General features: G+C 45.8%; 1 protein-coding gene across 1 annotated transcript in view; it reads left to right on the forward strand.

The window, feature by feature from the left end:
- Window positions 1–15368, forward strand: part of T265_02978 (hypothetical protein) — a gene marked incomplete at both ends in the record, with an annotated part of 19070 nt that extends 3702 nt beyond the window's left edge. Inside the window, 6 exons of the mRNA XM_009167357.1 lie at window positions 7–453; window positions 7292–7565; window positions 7601–7708; window positions 7742–7793; window positions 7831–8167; window positions 13032–15368. Coding sequence (XP_009165621.1) covers window positions 7–453; window positions 7292–7565; window positions 7601–7708; window positions 7742–7793; window positions 7831–8167; window positions 13032–14895 — 3082 coding nt within the window. The remainder of the gene's footprint in view (window positions 1–6; window positions 454–7291; window positions 7566–7600; window positions 7709–7741; window positions 7794–7830; window positions 8168–13031) is intronic.
- Window positions 15369–18448: the final 3080 nt, after the last annotated feature.

Here is an 18448-nt window from a genome sequence, read left to right on the forward strand (position 1 = left end):
GGTCAGCGAAACGATAAGTGAAAAAGATGGCTCATTAATTCACTCGCAAAAACGTCAACTGGAGAGATGGGCCGAACACTTCGAAGAGCAGTTCAGCTGGCCTCCTGCAACACAGCCCGTGGAGATAATGCATCCGGGCGAATGGAATGTAAACCTTGATCGCCCTTCGGAAGAAGAAATAAGGTATGAAATAGCCGTACTGAAACGTGAGAAGGCACCAGGACCGGACGATCTGTATCCAGCCCTCTTCAAAGAAGGCGGAAATTCCCTGTTGACTCACCTGACAAAGCTTATTGGCACTATGTTGGACGAAGAGAAAGTGCCTGCAGAATGGGGCATGTCAACAGTTATCCCTATCTTCAAAAATGGTACACGGACGCAAGCCGAAAACCACCGTGGCATCAGCCTGTTAGCTGTGGCATCGAAGGTGCTCTCTGGCCTTATCCTTCGAAGGTTGACTGAACCAGGGAGATGTCCGTGAAAACCAGGCTGGGTTCCGTCCTGAAAGAGGTTGCTGGATTTATGCACCAATTTACCACCTCACGCGTGCAATGCGCAGCTACCTATCCCCCAGATCATCGGTGAACGAAACCGCGGCGCTACAACCAAGTGTACGACGAGTACGCGGTTCTTACAGCTGACAATAATGATGATGATGACACTGATGTTGCCGTCGCTGACGATGATGATTGCATGCGCCGTGACAGCTGCTAGTTCCTGGCAGAAATAAGACCTGCTGATCTCGGCGATATTCTGTTAATCTAATTGAGTCGATTGGCTTGAGTAGACAAGGCTGAAAGCTGAGAGCATAGCTTCTTCAGCCAGCTTCTAGTCAGCCGCCAAACAATAGTTATTCACATGACTGTGTTTTTCCAGTAACTTTCTTTCCAAGTCAGTTCGATACTCATGAGCTAGTGAGAGATGTCGGTGTTAGTGAATGGAGTAGCTCTGCTTTGGCACGCCTAATGCTGACGGAAAATGAGGTGATAACGGACCCGCACAATGGCATGGTCAGATTCAAGTTGCGTACGTCGGAAGGAACGAAAATCTTCAATGGAGTCTCTTCATCTATCACTGAATCCATGACCATCTTTCTGTTGATGGGCTCCAAGTAACTCAATGTGAGTGTTTGTGCTGGTGTTGGGTTGGGTTCGAATCATGAAACTTCCCGTCCGTTAGCTGGCGTCTTAACCTCTGAACTCTCTCAAGCTCATCATTCACGAATAAAACTCGAGATAGCTCAGTGGTCAAGGCGCCAGCTTACGGACCCGGATGTCTGTGGTTCGAACCCAACCTCAGCATCTCGACTGCTGCTGTCTAGGCTTGGGCTACTTGGCATTATCTCGGCCCTCGTGCCTCCTACCGTCGGCATCGCGGCCAGGCACCGAAAGAGTGCAACAGCTGAACGATCATTAGTATGTCAGTACTTACCGATCTCCCAGCTGTAACAACCTTCCGATGCCTAGCTGCCATACTACCCGAAGGAAGCACGAGGGATGTGATACTGCCAGGTTGCCCAAGCCTAGACAGGGGAAGTCGAGAGACAGAGGTTGGGTTCGAACTACGGACCTTCCGGTCAGTAAATTCGCGCTCTAACCACTTGAGCCATCTGGCCCCCTAATAGCGTGGATCAATACCTGACTGTCGCTTGTTTTGGAGCATATGTGGATTCTAACCATGCGCTTATCCGGAGCCGCTCCTCCCTTCGTTTTCCGAAGTTCCATAAGAGTCGGATAAATCGCTTAGCAACTGAGAGGCTAGCAGATCCCGAAGTTAGGAGAATTTGTGAAAATCATCTTCAGGACTCTCCAACTGCTGCATCGTCGAATGTCTGTCCGTGCTGGGACGGCACTACTTTATCTGTGCACGGGACTGGGAGTTTTGCCTGCGTCAGGGCCCTCCAATGTCCGCTCAAGCATTGCATTTCAGACAGAACAGTAGCATTACCTGAATCTGAGAGGATTGTTCTCACCGTGTCAGAATAGAATCCAGCGCGGCAAACTATCAAACGCTAAAACAAACGTAGCGAGCCCTTACTGTGAAGCCTATGGGACACGGAAGGCTGAAAAGTAGAAGAGTTCTAGAAATACAGTCACGGCGGAAAACTATTTCAGTAATACGTGCAACACTTGCTCGTCAAGGAATTCCTCGGTAGTGAACATAATGAAATCTTTCCCAAACCTCTGGGGATGTGTGACTACACGGAGAGCTCTCCAGAAGCTTCTGTTCAGATAGCGGTGTGCAACAGTAGTGTTCACTCCTTCCATTCCTATTCAGTTGTGTGATCGACGAGGTAATTGGACAAACGCCAGAATGTTTTCAGAGCTCTAATATTCTACTAGCTTCTGATCTATTATATGCACAAGACATCGTTCCCGTCTCCGAAGAGAAGAAGGCGCAAGAGTTTTCGGATGAAATGACAAAAGTCATCCCGTCCTTTGGTATGTGCAATACGCTCACAAATCGTAAGGTCGTGCTCCTGTGCATGTGATCACTGAACACGCCACTGACGATCCAAGGGGAGGCCCTGGAAATTGTGGAGCATTTCACCTATCTTGGAAGTTGTATAATTTTCAACTAGATTGTGACGGTTGAAGCCAACGGACGAATCGCTCGCGTCGCGTCTGCCAAATTAGAATGCCTATAGCGACATGACGGTATATCCCTGATTCAAGGGGAGTGTTTGTATGTGATTACAGTACGGGCTGTCTTATTGTACACGAAACATTGTAGATGAAACATGAAACCTTCGAGAAGCGAGCTTGAGGCGTCTCAAGGTCTTTCATAACCGTTGTCTCAGGACCATGAATCGGGTTGGCTGCATAACGACTCTCCGTACGTCCGTTGATCCCGAAGCGATGACCCGTGTAGCTTTTGGCGTAGGTTTTCATCCAGTCTCAGAGCTGAATGCACTTTACTGGATTGATTTCAGTAAACAGTCGTTTCTGTGCTATTTGGCTATGCAGTTCAGTCAAGTTCAGTGCTAGCCGAGGCAAAAAGCGTTGCCAGTCTGTAGTGTGGTCATATACCCACCGGCATGTATTCCGACGCGAAGGATACTTTCTACTTTTTTTCATTCGTCGAGCAAGTGGTACTCGTACCGTGAAACTTGCAGGCGATATGAATCCTCACTTCTGTCTTCTTATCTGGGAATCACGTCTGGGCGGTCGAATCAGAGTCGATGCTCGTCGCGTAGACAATGAACGGCGACTCCTCCGGTTGTACGCTGATCAACTGTTACTGGGCAGTACTAACTTTCCGTATAAGTGTTCGAATCGCGCAACCACACGACCGCCAAGTGCTAACCAACCGTGGGACCAACGATCACGTAGCTATCAGCCACCCACAGACAGCCGCAGTTCAAGACTGTCCTCCATTCTGGGACACAATTTAATTCCGATCACGTTATAATGCAAACAACACACCTGACAGTTCGCTTCCTTCAGGCTCTTGAAAGTCAGCAAGGAATGTACAAATCCACCGTCTTCGTAGAACTGGTATAGCTCATCAGTATCGATCTAAGCTAGCTCAACGACTTTCTGCTGGTAGTGAGCATACGCCTGAAGCATAGCGAGAGCTCTGCTAGCGGCGTTCAGCGCTGTCTCTCCGACTTCTCCGATATAACCACTAGATATCGCCTGGATCGCTAGTCCTGATTGATGCCAGGAAATTCATGCCAGCAGGAAACGTGCAACTCCCCCAAACGTTAAATTTCGCAAGATCAGTGAAACTTTCATCTGAGAATTAATCACTCGAGAATTCAGTCAGTACAAAACCTCTCGATGTGCTTTTTCCGGTTGCTCTGGATCCTGTCGTATTGGGGCGAATCATATTGCTGTTCATCCGCTCGTAGACGAATGGTTGTGTTCAACTGTTGGCCGGAAAGTCGTGGGGAAAGGGCTCAGTGCTAGGCTACCATGATCATTGTACTGTACCTACATTTCCAGACAATTATTCAAGCCATCTGGTTAGAAACGCCATTGAGATCGGTTAGCAGCCATATCTTGCTGTGTTTCCAAGAAGGATCACTATAGATCACGCGGTCTCCGTCCTGGAATACGAGTCGCACTGACATTAACCAGACTTTTCAAAATCTCATCCATGCCCCTCCGGCGGATCAAGGGTTGTCCACCTCTTTAATTTCGCCACTCTCAATCTGGCACGGATAAATGATGGTTTGGCATGCGAATCTTCCAACCCCTAATACTTGTAGGGTCGAAATGCTGTCAGAGAGTCCGCTCACTGATATCCAGTATGCTTATGAAAAAACTCATCTTGAATCTCACACAATCGCAATACGGGCGATAATGAATAAGCCAAATAATTCTCCCTCACGGTTTGGTATGAGCTTCATACCTGCTGAGTGTAAAGTTCTGCTGCAAAGTTCGGCCCGGACCCGAATCTTATGCTTGCGGATGAGCCGATTGAGTTAGTATTGTAACTAAATGCTATCCTCCATCCAGTGTCTTAGTGTCGGAAAAGGACTCACTAACATGGAACACTGCAGTTTTATTGCAAACAAGTGAGTGCAAAAGTCACAAGGAGTATCGTGGTGTTTAAAGTGCACTTTTAACTTTGACTCAGGCTATCTGGTCGGCTTTGGGTGGACACACATCCTCGTCGGCCGCGCATCTGTGGCATGTCTAAACACTGCCTAAAGGTTCAATCGGAAGCTTGCTTTTCTGGCCTGGATGCTTTACGGCCTGCCCCACTGATGGGTTTTCATTGTCTCAGTAGGTTTAGGGCATTCTGGGATCATTCTCAGGAATCTGACCTTCCTGACAGGTGGACGAATCAGTCCCGGAAGCTTGCTTTTCTGGCCTGGATGCTTTACGGCCTGCCCCACTGATGGGTTTTCATTGTCTCAGTAGGTTTAGGGCATTCTGGGATCATTCTCAGGAATCTGACCTTCCTGACAGGTGGACAGTTGAATCAGTCCTGGTGGTCCAGCCAAAAATGATATTTCCATCCGCACTGCAAAAGGTTAGAAGAGCTTCTGTGAATATCCACCACCAGTTCTGCTGATGTGATGTCGGCTTGTCCGTCAAGAGTGTAGTTTACTTTGCTGCGGTGCGGTTTGCTCCATATTATATTGTTGGTCAGAAACTTGGCCTCTGCACCCTGATGACGTTAAAAGACTTCCAGTGTTTGAACATTGGTGTCTTCGAAGCATTGTTGAAATCTGGGGGAGATGGGGGGGGGGAACCGGAGCAATACTGCTGAAGCGCCTTCAGTGGTTCTTGCTACGATAAATGAACTGACCATACTCCACGGGTTGCGTGGGCTTGATCACTTTGTATGCCGAATTCCTGGGAGAGCCCTCTTCGCACAGCCAGCTAAGGGAAGTGGTCAAACAACGACTCGTCAGCGAGGCATGAAAGCCATTACCGGAAAACCCGAATGCTCCGGTCATTGTCGTCTTCCTGGAGGGGGCCCAAAGACAACACGGTTAGAGACATTGATGACTCAGTCGCGCGATCAGTGGTGCTCCTGCCTCTAGACTGTTGCCTTCAGATTTCTTTGTTGAAAGGCCCACTGACACATCCGTACTCATGTGTCAACAATATCATTTACCACCTCCAATTCATAGCTGTCCACACCTACCACCCCGGATCATCAGCGAGCAAAGCTGCAGCAGCTCTAACCATTACAACATTTATGCGGTTTTCACTGCAGATAATAATGATAATAATATATCTCAAGGTTAGTAGTACAGTGTTCCCATTAGATTTGACCAATGCTTCGGATGTACGGATGGCGAAGGTTGGGGTTTTCGAAGATTTGTACCTGGTAACCATATCTTTTCATACGTTAGAACAGATTACACTTGCGGCCACCGGTGTTTCGGATGTTATATATTCGCGAAGACCGTTCTAACTTTCCAGGTCCGGTATGTGATTGCATGTTTCACAGGTCCCCGGGGACTTGCGGTTCCTTAGGTAGGTCGATTCACCTATAAATACGAGGCTTGAGTTCGGCTTCACTGAGTTCTTCAGCAGCACTTTATAATTCATGTGCGTGCCGAAAGATAAAACAGGGTTTTTGGATGGGTTTTCACCATCCTTCGTAACCATCCCTTCACCGGAACAGATTATCCGTGAGACACTTCCCTCCTTGTTTTCCATAGTTCAAGTTTCTGACCCTTCAGAAGCCTCAGTTCCCTTTCAGGGTTCTCCCTTTGTGGGAAATGTCCGACGGCGAATTCTCCTTCTGAAGCTAATGCGCTGTTAGGCGGAGTCCTGCACCAAAGCCGCCTTACCGCTCTCAGTTAGGTGCCGCTACAGCCAGGAGGCACAATTCGCCTGCGGATAGCCAAAGGATTGGGCCCGTATTAAGGTGATCTCTGATTGGCCGAAACTGTGAACCCAGCAGGTAATCATGCTTCGGTATCTGCCGAATGTCGGTCGCCAGTGGCGCGTCCAGAAGGTATCGGAGTTTTCAATGTTGCCGCTTCATACACTTTAAATATGACGCGCTGTAGATATGCTTTTGACCTATTTTCGGGCTTTTAATGTACTTTGTGTACTTTTGGTGGTTCTTTTGCCGAGAGCGCTAGCTTAGAAGGTTCAGACCGAGAACGGATCTGGGGCGCTACCGTTATTACACATGCATAATGAAAAATTCCGGACCTAATTTACGTGACGCTTATTTGCAAGGCCATCCATCCTTAGACAAGCCGGCCACCTCCACCACACCCCCGCTCAGCACAATACAGCTGGCACCGTCCGGTCCACTTAGAACGCTGAACTTCAAGAGGGTAACTTTCCCGTGCAAGTATTGATGGTGTTGCCCCGATTTAGCTGATGAGTCTTTTTTCTTTTCATCCACAGAATTTTAATACCCCTGTCTGCGAGTAACCACTTTTCCAGAGTGCTTTCGCAGCGTGCATACCGCAGCTGTAATGCCGAATGAATTCACGAGCCTCGATGTGCGACATGGAATGCAAGTTGGCGTGCTTTCAGAAACCACACCTGACTTCGATATGTGTGTGCCTGCTGTTGAGCCACACCCAAGAAGGGCGGTAGCTCGTTGTCAGCGTCCAACTGCCCGTATGTGGTTGTGAAACAACGTACGATTCTCTCCTTTTAGTTATGACAGGCCGCAATCGGTCAGAATCACCGGCAACCAGGTCAAAAAGCAGACCTTCAGATCTGTCGGTTTCCTCTCCTATTGATGAAAAGTAATTTTTTTATTTCGTTACTTTGTATTTATATGTAGTGCACTTTGTGACCCCGAGTCGTTGCAGACCGAACTCGAAAAGAAGAGCGGAATGTTGGTATTCGGCGTTCAGGTTTGATCATTATTTTAACAAACGTATTGGTCAGTCATTATCCGCCAAGATGGACGATTTCATCAGCGAATGCCTTTTGGGTTCCGGAACATGTAGCGAAGTGTATAAAATGCGACACCGAACTAAGCCGGAACTCGTTATGGCTGTAAAGCACATGCGCCGGTCTTCAACTTGCCCAGAAGAAAACAAGCGAATTATGAGGGATCTTTATGTTGTTACCAAATGCAATGACTGTGAGTACATAGTTCACTGCTTCGGGATATTCCTAACCGCGGTATGTAATAGTCGTTTAGGTTATTTTTTGTTTAGAGTGACGTCTGGATTTGCATGGAAATCATGTCGACATGTTTGGACAAATTATTGCGTGACCTCCACCGTCCATTCCCTGAAAAGGTTTTGGGGAAGGTGACGGTATCTGTAAGTTGTTTTTTCTCATCTGACTTTGCATAGATAACAACAGCTTTAGATTATCTGAAACATAAACACAACGTCATGCACAGAGGTGAGTTGATCTATGACACTTTTGGACTTATTACCAGATGTAAAACCCTCCAATATGCTGCTGAGTTACGAAGGTATAGTAAAGCTCTGCGACTTTGGAATCAGTGGGGAACTGAAAGATTCCATCGCCCGATCAAGACAACTTGGTTGTATTGGATATATGGCCCCTGAACGCCTTGAAAGCTCTTCGTATGATGTCAGAGCAGATGTGTGGTCACTCGGCATATCACTCCTGGAATTAGCCACTGGATCTTTCCCCTACAAAGGCACAGAAATTGAATTCGCAATCATGAGCAAGATCATATCTGAACCACCTCCATCGCTACCACACCATATTCCATGTTCCTCGGCTTTCCGACATTTCATCGATCTTTGGTAAGTCTATCAAATATCGTTTAGATGGAAAAGATAATGTCTTGATTTTATGGCCAAATGTGGATTTTTCCTCGAACCTTGTCGATTTCCAGGCATTTGAAGCAGTAACTCATCACACCCTTTCAGATCAGCATCACTTTTACGGCGGTATCTTTTTTGGTAATCCATTACGGCAGAAATTTCCCCTCCTTTATTTTCACTGGTTCATACCATGACCGTCTTCGTAGACGACAAAACACTAGCATTCATCATCGTCATCATCAATGACAGCAACATCGGTGTTGACACTGATGCTTCACTGCCGTACAACACTAGCATTAATACGAACTTGTCTTCAAATATGAAGAAAGAAGTCCAGGTGACGATTGAAGGGAGCGGTACGGGTGAGAAAGCACTGCAATATACTTTACATCTCCATCAAGTGCAAGATTCATAACACATCTGAGCATCTTGTTAAATCGAGACGCTATCAGCAGGAGAGTGCACTCACTGTGGCGTTAACTGAGAAAACTAGAGAAGAACAAACTATCTGATAAACTCCACTGGTTATGGGAAGACTTTTGCTTTCTCACCCTTATGCATGGGAATAAGTGTTAGGAAGAATAATCTAAAAATCCAAGTGTGTTCTTTGTTCCAGTTATGTGCAGATGGGACAGTCTACCCAAATTGTCGAAGACACCTTCGAAGTAGAGGAAAACTAGAGTTGTTAATAGGCGGTATGTGTGGAGCAGCCTAAACACCTAGCCTTATGTTATAATGTGTTCGATGCATCTCATATCTCGGACGGCTTCACCTTTCAAAGTTAGGTCCGAAATATTGGGAAGGCTAGTGGCCATGTTAGGACTATTTGGTCTTATCCCAATGATTGTTTTGAGATACTTTTATGGATAAAGTTCCAATGATTGATTGCCGCAGCTTCCTGAGGCACACTTTTTCTCAATTTATTTGGTCGGTTTGATGGTGTTTCAAGGTTGATTGAAATTATTATTGAGAATAATTGATGTCAAACTGGACACTACATTGCCACCCGTCAACATGTGATTTCCTTTCCATTGACTAAAAAATACCTTCCAGCCAGAACACCCGACCATCTGGTTTGGGTACTTGCTCATGTGCAGGGTAGACTTTAACTCGATATCCCTTTTCTCTAACAAGACAGTTAGCTGTTTTTTGTGGAGATTTCGTCCTGTAAGTGAAGCCAATCTATGCTGAAAAGCCGACGAGCACTGTACAGCTGTTTCATCCTTAGTGGGAATCATCAGTAGTGCGCATCTCACGAAACTCCGAAGAGTCTCGAACCCGCGACCTCCCGGCTAGTAGTTTGAACACTTAACCGTTCGGCCACGAGTGGCTGATCAGCAGTGTGATTAACTCGCACTTAGACAGGATATAGCGCCGCTCATCCTTCAATCACGGGATCCACATCACGCGGTCACACGTGCTCACTGGCTCCTCGAGCAACGACTTCTCAGAGGAAGTTTCACTCATCGGGTGAAGTTTATTCTTCCACAAAAATCCCAATTCTCCTCACACTACCAACAGTTAGCTGTGTTTTCACCACTTTGATGCTAGAGGATAGTGTTGCTTTCGTGTGGGTCCAGCACCATTCTCACTTAGGGTAGTCATTTTTCCTCGATTAGTGAAATCCGCTGACAACAGTGAGGAAGATTGGTGTAGTAACTTGCCTAGCATGCATCTTCCATCAAAATTTGATCTTTTCTAAGGTGAAGTTGTCAACCAGGACGCGTACTCTAATCATGCTTTCAGTCTTACGACTTCATTCAATCTCGTAGGTTATCAAAATGATATCCACATGCTAGTGAGGACAGACATATCCACCGTTGTCACGGAGCGCATCGAAATCCGATGCTCGAGTTTCCACTGAGCACTTCCTTACCATCAGTTTCTGTTCGGTTTGTCAACTAAGTGTTGGAAATACAAACAGTATAGTCTGTTAGTGACAGCTTAACACCTTCCCACTTTTATTTTATTACCATTCTATCAATTGTTTTTCACATCGTGATTTTGCTTCAGCTTAGAACACACCTGCTAACATAACCAAAAATGAGCACCGCAGTTGCTGTTAAACACTGTCCGCTAAAAACACGAAAACAGGACGTGGTTCGGGCGGTTGAACAGTTTTCGGCATCTGTTTTTGCTGTCAACTGTTCGCCTCCATGCCACCAGCTACGTACATAGGAACAGCGATTCACAACGTTACACCACGCCAAACCTTACCTTCGTGCCATTTATTTGTAATCACCAAAGAACGCATTGCTCTGGTTCGTCTTATACACATTTCTACCATATATCTCGTCTTCTCGCTTCACACGTTGAGTTTACATCCCCACGTGTTTCTTTTTTGCGTATGTGGAGCTTCGATCGCTTCTGCCGTCATCTCATTCGCAGATTTAAATAGCTTGCTTTTTCGCTGTCATCATTTCGCCTATTGAATTGGACTGAAATGTCTGTATGGGTTAGGCCGTATGTCACATTGCCCATCAACACTTGCTTTGCGTAGTATTTTTCATATTTTTGCCATATCACACGTTTTCCCTTCATTCAATGGTCATCAGTCTGAGGGTAATAGAGAGAAGCGTTGGTCTCGGTAGAAAATGATTCGTCAAGCTTAGCACACGTCCGAGTCATGGTACTGGATGTTTTCCGCTGGCGAAGAACACATTACGTAACCAAACACTCTTTTTTCTTTCTCTTTGTATCGATTTCGTTAATACCACTTAAACCAGCTGTGGTTCTGAGATGCAAGTTGTGACTGTACTGAAGGAGCTTCAGATCCTCAGCTGACAGACCTATCTCACAACCGTACGGTACTACTACTCCATACTGCGGCCTGATACGCACGACCTTTGCGGTCCAATGGTATACCTGCTTGACACCACAAATATATCAAACTACTGAAAGTATGCTAGGAGAATGTAATTTACTTCGAATTGGGAGTTTCGTTAGAAAATATGGTATCAACTTTATTAGAAGTATCATGTGAAAGCTGTCAAAGCGGGTTATTCACAACAGCGTTACCTAATACTTATTACTAAATTATACCTATTATATCTGCTGATTCGCCAATCTGTTGTATCTGACTGCTGACCCGCTCCAGTGGCTAGTGCCGGAAAAAAGACTAACAGAAGAGAACACAACAGCTATATTTCGAACAAGTGAATGCTAGAACGTGAGTGCGTGCGGGTGTGAAAACACAACGGTCTCAAGCTATTTATTAGGGGGACAGTGTCTGAACTTGGTCCAACGCTGACGCACATGGTCTGGCTTTTGTACGAGGCTGTGATGCGCCGCATATTGCTGGGCGTTGTCTGACCTTGGTCAACGCTGACGCGCGCCGTCTGGATTTGCTACAGGACTGTGACGCGCTGCATACTGAGGGGTTGTTGCCTGTCTGGGCAGCATCTAGCGGATATGAGAGTTTCAGTAGAATTCAGGCATTCAGTGGTTGCTCTCAGGAGTCTGACCTTCCTGATAACACCCTAATAGTTTGTTCCGAGTCCATATCTGCTGTTCTACAGACTAAGTCATTTATAATGTGTCGTTGAGGTCGATATTAATCCTGATAAGGCAAGTTTGGATAAATAGGACGTTTATGGCTCAGTCGTGTATCGTTTGGCACTGTTCTGAGGCCACTGACGATAATCTAAACGATTCCACTGCTGAACGAGTAGATGATGACCAGGGTTCCGTGTGCTTCTTGACCTTTGAGGGGTGTACAGCTGTTTGACGCAGCATCTGGGTTTCTGGTTCTAATTCCTACTAGTCAGGTAGGTTGCCATAAGTGCCAATGATTTTTCGGTCGGTGAGTGAATCATTGTTCCTGAGGCTACCGTTTCTAGTAACGCAGCCCAGTATTGGGCTTTCCGGTGAGTAGGTCGAACCTTCTGCATAATTACTCGATCATGGATCCGCTGTGCCGAATTCCCTGTTGTCACAATCCTTCTGCAGGGAAACCGGTGTTGAATGCCGCGGAACCAACAATCTGAAAGTCAGTGTTCGAAGAAATTACGTGAATTTTCTTGTATTCCTGGGATTAGATTACAAAGAAGTCAACTGTACAAACGTGATGACTGGCTATTTATACTCCGAGATATTCGGACAGATGTTTTATTCTGCCGGTTCAAACAATAGTCGAGATCCACAATCAAAAAGGAGGATGCTAAATTCCTCGTAAATCTTAACGCCAACGATTCGAGCGAATGAAAATCAGTCGTGCGCTTTTACATGTCAAGATATGAGCCTATTTTGGAATTATCTTTGAATTTCTTCTTGTGTGGCTGTACTGAAAAACTGACAGGTCGTTTTATCACAGCCCATCATAAATCTCTAGGGAGAGTCGAACTTTTTATAGATGACTGACGAGCAAGCAGATAGGATGGTTCAACTGGGCACGTTCAGTTTGCATAACCTAGTGTTTGATAGGCGGTGATTTCTCGGAGGGAAGTTAGTTACATGTTCTGCTTTTTGAGTGTGTTATTCATAATCTGAATGTGTTCCATTTGTTGAGGAATGTCAGTGTATCTCATTTCTGCAAGGCAACTGCGCAGTTGGTAAATCACCCGCATGTTAGTTTTCAGGCGTCATCACGTAGGTCCACTTTGAAGCATTCTTGAGATTTGTGAATTATGCATTGCTGATGATCCTCAGTAGTTACCAGGCACATTTCAGATCCTACCAACTCTTCATCATGGGTCTATTTTATACCACGCGACAAAATCCACAAATTTTATTTTTATGTTCACAGGGTATTGTTTGATTTTTCATTCGTTATTTCGCTGATACATGCCGCCACACGTCCTAGCTAATTCATATTCCATATTTTCTTTTCTGCTTACTCCTCCAGTCTGAAGAAGGACCATCGACAGCGGCCTAAATACCATGCTCTCATGAACACTGATTTCTTTCGTCGTCACAACGTCCCCCCGCGCCATGTGCTGGATTGGCTTCAGTGTATCCCACTCAAATATTTACATCGGCCGAACAGTCCTAGTCCAACACACAAGGTTGACCCAAACTCCCCGGCTGCCAGCAGTTCTCCGTCACTCAATTCTCCGCTTTCAAATTCTACTGTGAGTCCCGACCTTTCTCAGGCGCTCAGTAGTGTGTCTTTGGGGGATTCGTTCGAACAAAAAGCATCGGACAATCGTTGTGATTCTCAAAATGGATTGGACGTCGTTGTTGTCGCTGCTCCTACGGTAAACGTTTATTCTCCTCTTCAGCATCAGCATAAGAACGAACATGCTAATGATATAAATTCAAACAACAGTATCGCTCTCGGTTCGGCCACTCGTGATCGCAGTTTTATGTCTGTTCAACCTGTCGTTTCTCACAGTTCGTCAATTTACCCTCCCCTTTCAACTGTTAGTGGAACCCGAGTCGGAGTAGAGCATATAGCCACATCCTCAGCGCAGTCACAGGAACCTCTGTCCCACGCATCTTCTGGATACGGGTCTGCTGGTTCAGAGGGTTCTCCTGGATCCGTTATCAATATCGTCCGTCCTATGACTAGAGAAGTGAACGAGGCGCGCCATCTGCACTCCATTTCCACTCAGCGCTTTAGAGGGCAGCTATTAGCTTCGGGAAAGGAGACGCACCCATCAGGTACGTGTTCTTCAGGGCAATCAGATTCATCAAACCGAATACTACAGATTCCACAGGTGAACTTGAATGGATCAGCTGGCGTTAGCATTTATCACTGCATGGATTCTGTGTCTCATGTACATTCAGACCAATGGAGTATTACTGCTTCTTCTTCTCGAACCCGAACACAGCGCAGCAGCGCGACGAAGTGCCCTGCAGTTCCCAACTCAGTAACTCCCTTAATCAAAAAGTTTGAGCCAGATTCCAGCCGATTCGGTTTTGCTCGGCCTGGTGCAGCAGGAGCGACGGACCATTCGGCTCGAAGCTTCACTCCCCCGCTCACCGGCAATAGAATCGCAGACCCCGTTTGTGCTCCATCCACACTCGCAGATCGTTCTGCTCGACAGGATCTCCAACGACCACTTTATTCCCAGGTCCGATCTGCCTCCGTTGGACGCAATCTACATCGTAGCCACGCCCAACGATGGCCTTCTAGGCCACAGCTGTACAACAAACTCCCACTTACGATCTTCAAAGCAAATATGGGACACACTCGCAATCAGCCACCTGGGTCTGAAACTGTGGCTGTTCCGTGTGTTTCAACCATAGGCCAGTCCGGGGTTACAGATTCACAGCAATACCACCATCATTATTTTCACTATTACCACCATCGCCATAATGAAACCGCAAACCAGGATCCTCAAAATATTCAAAACCCCTCTCCTTCTAGAGACCAAATCTTGACCAATTCGGCTGCAACCATTCATGACAACCCTAGCCACCCGAACCGATCTCTTTCGTATTCTAATGGAACTAGACTCGCCCATCGGCTACTTACACACCCAATTCCAGCACAAACCACTGCTCTGTCTAAGGACTTACCTTTCCGTCCGAAAAAGCAATCAAATTCCCTGTCAAATGGTCAGCTATGCTATTCGTCACCTCTAGGTTTCCGCCAACCGTTAGGACCCATGTTCAAAATGGAAAATCCCTCTGTTCCTTCTCGTATCCCACGCTTTTCCCAAGGTTCATGTCAGGACGAGCCTTATTCCAGGTCTTCTCAACGGTCCTCCTCCCAACCCGCAGTTGCAAATCTTCGGAACACCTCTTTTGAGACAGATTTATAGAGCACAACCTAGGCTTCTTCTGTATGCACTTGTCATCTTAGGAAGCGCCACCTAGCCCGGTCTTTTATTTTTAAGATTCCCTCTTCCCGAATTGTGTAAAAGGATGGAGAGACCTCAGATTTCACGATTCTTTTAATAGGAAACCGATAAAAGATGTCCGTTTGAACTCTCCATGTAAGTTTGGGTCAAGTGCCTAAAATACTGCTTGTTCAGAGCTGTACAATTGGCACATTTTCTCTAGATTGTACTCTGTGCTTTCTCCCTCTCGCTTTAATCATTTTCACCAATTCATAAGTGATCTCATCCTATTTGTTTCAATCCTGACTCATTAATTGACTTGTATATTGTACTAATCTTGGCTTATGTTTCATTCCCTCCAATGGTCATCCTTGGGCTACTTTTCATCTATTTTGACAATCTATGTGTATAAATTAGTTGATCGGATCACATCGTACTGTTTAAATACATCCAGTATGGCTCAGTCATTGACCGTCATATGTAGATCACATTTCGCGTGGTAGTTCGACTCTTGTTAGGTTGCAAAGTAACGGGAACCGCGCGCCAAGAATTTGCCGTCTGTAGACTTCCAGCTGGTCTGTTTCTGTCAAGTAAAGTGGACAACAAAATAGCTGCTCTACTCCATACACTAATACCCTTGATATAGGCCACCACCTTGAAATGTTCAAAATATATTTCCCCGTGGTTTGCGCCTCAGTGTGTACTCTCCAACCGAAATACCTTTCTCGCGTAATCATCGCTCTTGGAGGAGGTTGTCGTATAGACGCCTTGGAGAAGCATTGTCTGTTCTTGCCAGATGCCACAGCTGTGGCAAAAATTGGCTTTCTATGAGGAATCCGCCTGCAGCAGCTATTGTTCAGGTGGCTAAAGCTTGCTTTCCTAGCGCATAACTCAATGGGTACCTCCCGCGTAACTTCCGGGGACTGCTTAACACTCAGTTCGTACTGGTTTAGGGGCATCAGGCAACTCAATTTCAGTAGTTCTTACTAACCATTAGTGTTGCGCCTTCACTCAAGTCTCAAGCTGTGCAGTTTTCCTTCGAAACAACCGTTCGAATCGGTGAATTATGGGGATATTTATCATCGATCCCGAGGACAAAGAATAGGTGAAACGGATAGACAACAGTCGATGATAGCTCCAGATCGGTTGCGATCAGACCCACGCAGGCGTGATCAGATTAATTCGGTCGCAGTGTGCGGAGATCTGGGAGAACTACTGAGATGACGGAAGCAAATGTGCGCTGCTATGATTTGTGTCTTTTGTCAGGTTTCCGTCAGTCGTCGTCATAAAATTGGCATTCAAGCGACGTGTGAAGCAACTTACTTGCACTGTGGTCCTTATACCAGAGGATGATACTTTCGGTTCAGATTTCCTAGAGTATTCGCTGTCACGAGGAACGATGGCACTTCCACAACAATCCCCTCGCGAGAAGATGGTTTGATTTTGTGCGTTCTTCCTATAGTGGTGGTGGCAAAATCTTAAAACCTTATCTTCTGCTGCTGAATACTCTTCACGATATAACGCTCAAGTAATGAAATTTATGTAGTTTTGCATGAATTAATTACTTTTTTCACCTAGCTTGTACAGCTATGATTAATGTGGAGAGTTAAGATACGCCAACCATAATACTCAGCCCGCCGAATACACAATGTGGCTGAGTGAAATTGGCACGGTCACTTGTTGAGACGGAAATATGACATTCAGCACCAATACTTCCACAAATCGGTGGAAATCCAATTATGGTTGCAGAATCAAGTAGCAAATAAGCGAGCGATCACAAACCTTCAAGTGAAACTTCGTTGGTGCTGTATGCACTGGTTGATTGATACATATCGACATGCAGGAGGCCCGAATCACTGGCGACTCCCTACCTAACTGAATGGAAGTCATAACAATACTAGATATTCGGTTTTTTGGGCGGATCAAATTTCAGTAATAAGCAGTCAGTGGTATTCCGTACGCACAGAAATAGTAGTATGTGTTGCACAGTCCCAATGTGCACGGCTTAGCTCCCCTATTTTTCAAGGTGACGTCCGCTTGCTATACTGTTTCAGCTGCTGACGTCCGTTGTCTTGTGCGTCAAATGTCTTCGGAGTCCCAAGTCCAAGTCTAAACCACAAATACACTGTAATCTCCATTCGAGTACGCCTCTGACGTGGTCTCTTGGGCTCCACATAAGACGACTGTGAGCAATACCAGGTGTTGTTATCTGTTGACATATAAGGCTTATCGAATAAGAGAAATAGTCGGAATACAAAACCCTTCGTCAGTTCATAATCAAACCACTAGTTGCCGCGTGGGCGCGTATTCGTTATTTCAATGATTTTTTGTCAGTGATTGGTTCGGAAATAACTGAGACAGGTAGTTTAAGAGCATCAGAGAAACACTAATGTTCAGCACCAACTTCAGGATTCATTCGTCTATTTTGACAGGGACTTCCTCGTCGCGTGCCATTGGAAAGTGCTGATGAGTGAACCACTGCAACCATGTATTTGTTCAGTTTTGTGCATTCCGTTCAGTCAAATATGAAATCGACTAAATAATCTCCTAACGGAGCTGACTAAGCGGCGTTCTCTCGTCAGCGGACTCAAGAGGCCTATAATTTTTCCAAGGAACGCCAGTGGAAAGGTTCTTTAGGTTTGAAATTCAGCGGAAAGATACTATTGAAATGGAGGCGATTGTTGGTCAAGAATTACTGGGGAAATTATCCGATTTCAGTCCCCACGTGAGGCGGCACGCATTCCATTTGTTTTGGTAAACACTGGATGTCCACCCAGTGCTAGCAGCTGTGAGATACGCGATGCTTCGAGAGTAAATCGTCTGCAATATAACTATTACTAGGCGAGACGTGACAAATGTCTATGTTGAAAAATTGTGAGGCTAAAAGTTTCACCACCAGAAAGTAGAACATTGATAGCCGTAGAAGCAAGAACTGGAGGAAATTACGTTAGCCGGTCTCCGTCTTTTCATAATTCCCCAGAAATGTTATGAACCGTTTGAACGGATGTTAAACGCTGCCTTATTAGCGGCACATATCTAAGCTGCAAGGACGAAGTGGTAACAGCTACCCGCATCCGTGATTTGTTTAGGGAAATTTCACCTAATTCTGTCATGTAACGTATTTATGAGGCATTCTAAATGATGGTCCGCTTTCGGAACCTGGAAGTGCTCATCTTTCGTTAAACGCGATTGTTCAGGGGCGAAATTACAAACTGAAAATCCGAGCCCCATAATTGGCTGAACGAGTGCATCCGGAAGCACAGTCGAAGAATCGTGCCCAGCTGCTTTCTGCCGGCTGTCTCTATAGGGATTTGGGAACGCGTTCTGTCAAGGCTTCATTGATCGCAAAGAACAGTGCTAGTGCCCCATCACTAATTTTCTGCATATAAAAATTCCTTCAATTACGAGGTTCCTTATCGACCGAATTTACTCATAAGTTAGCATTTGCCGTCCGATTTCCAGTTCTCCGCGTTTAATTCTCGTTCAAACGGTGAAAGTGAACTTCTGAATTCAACATACCAGAACGTCCATTAAC

This window comes from Opisthorchis viverrini (assembly GCF_000715545.1).
Source record: "Opisthorchis viverrini unplaced genomic scaffold opera_v5_39, whole genome shotgun sequence".
Classification (NCBI taxonomy): domain Eukaryota; kingdom Metazoa; phylum Platyhelminthes; class Trematoda; order Opisthorchiida; family Opisthorchiidae; genus Opisthorchis; species Opisthorchis viverrini.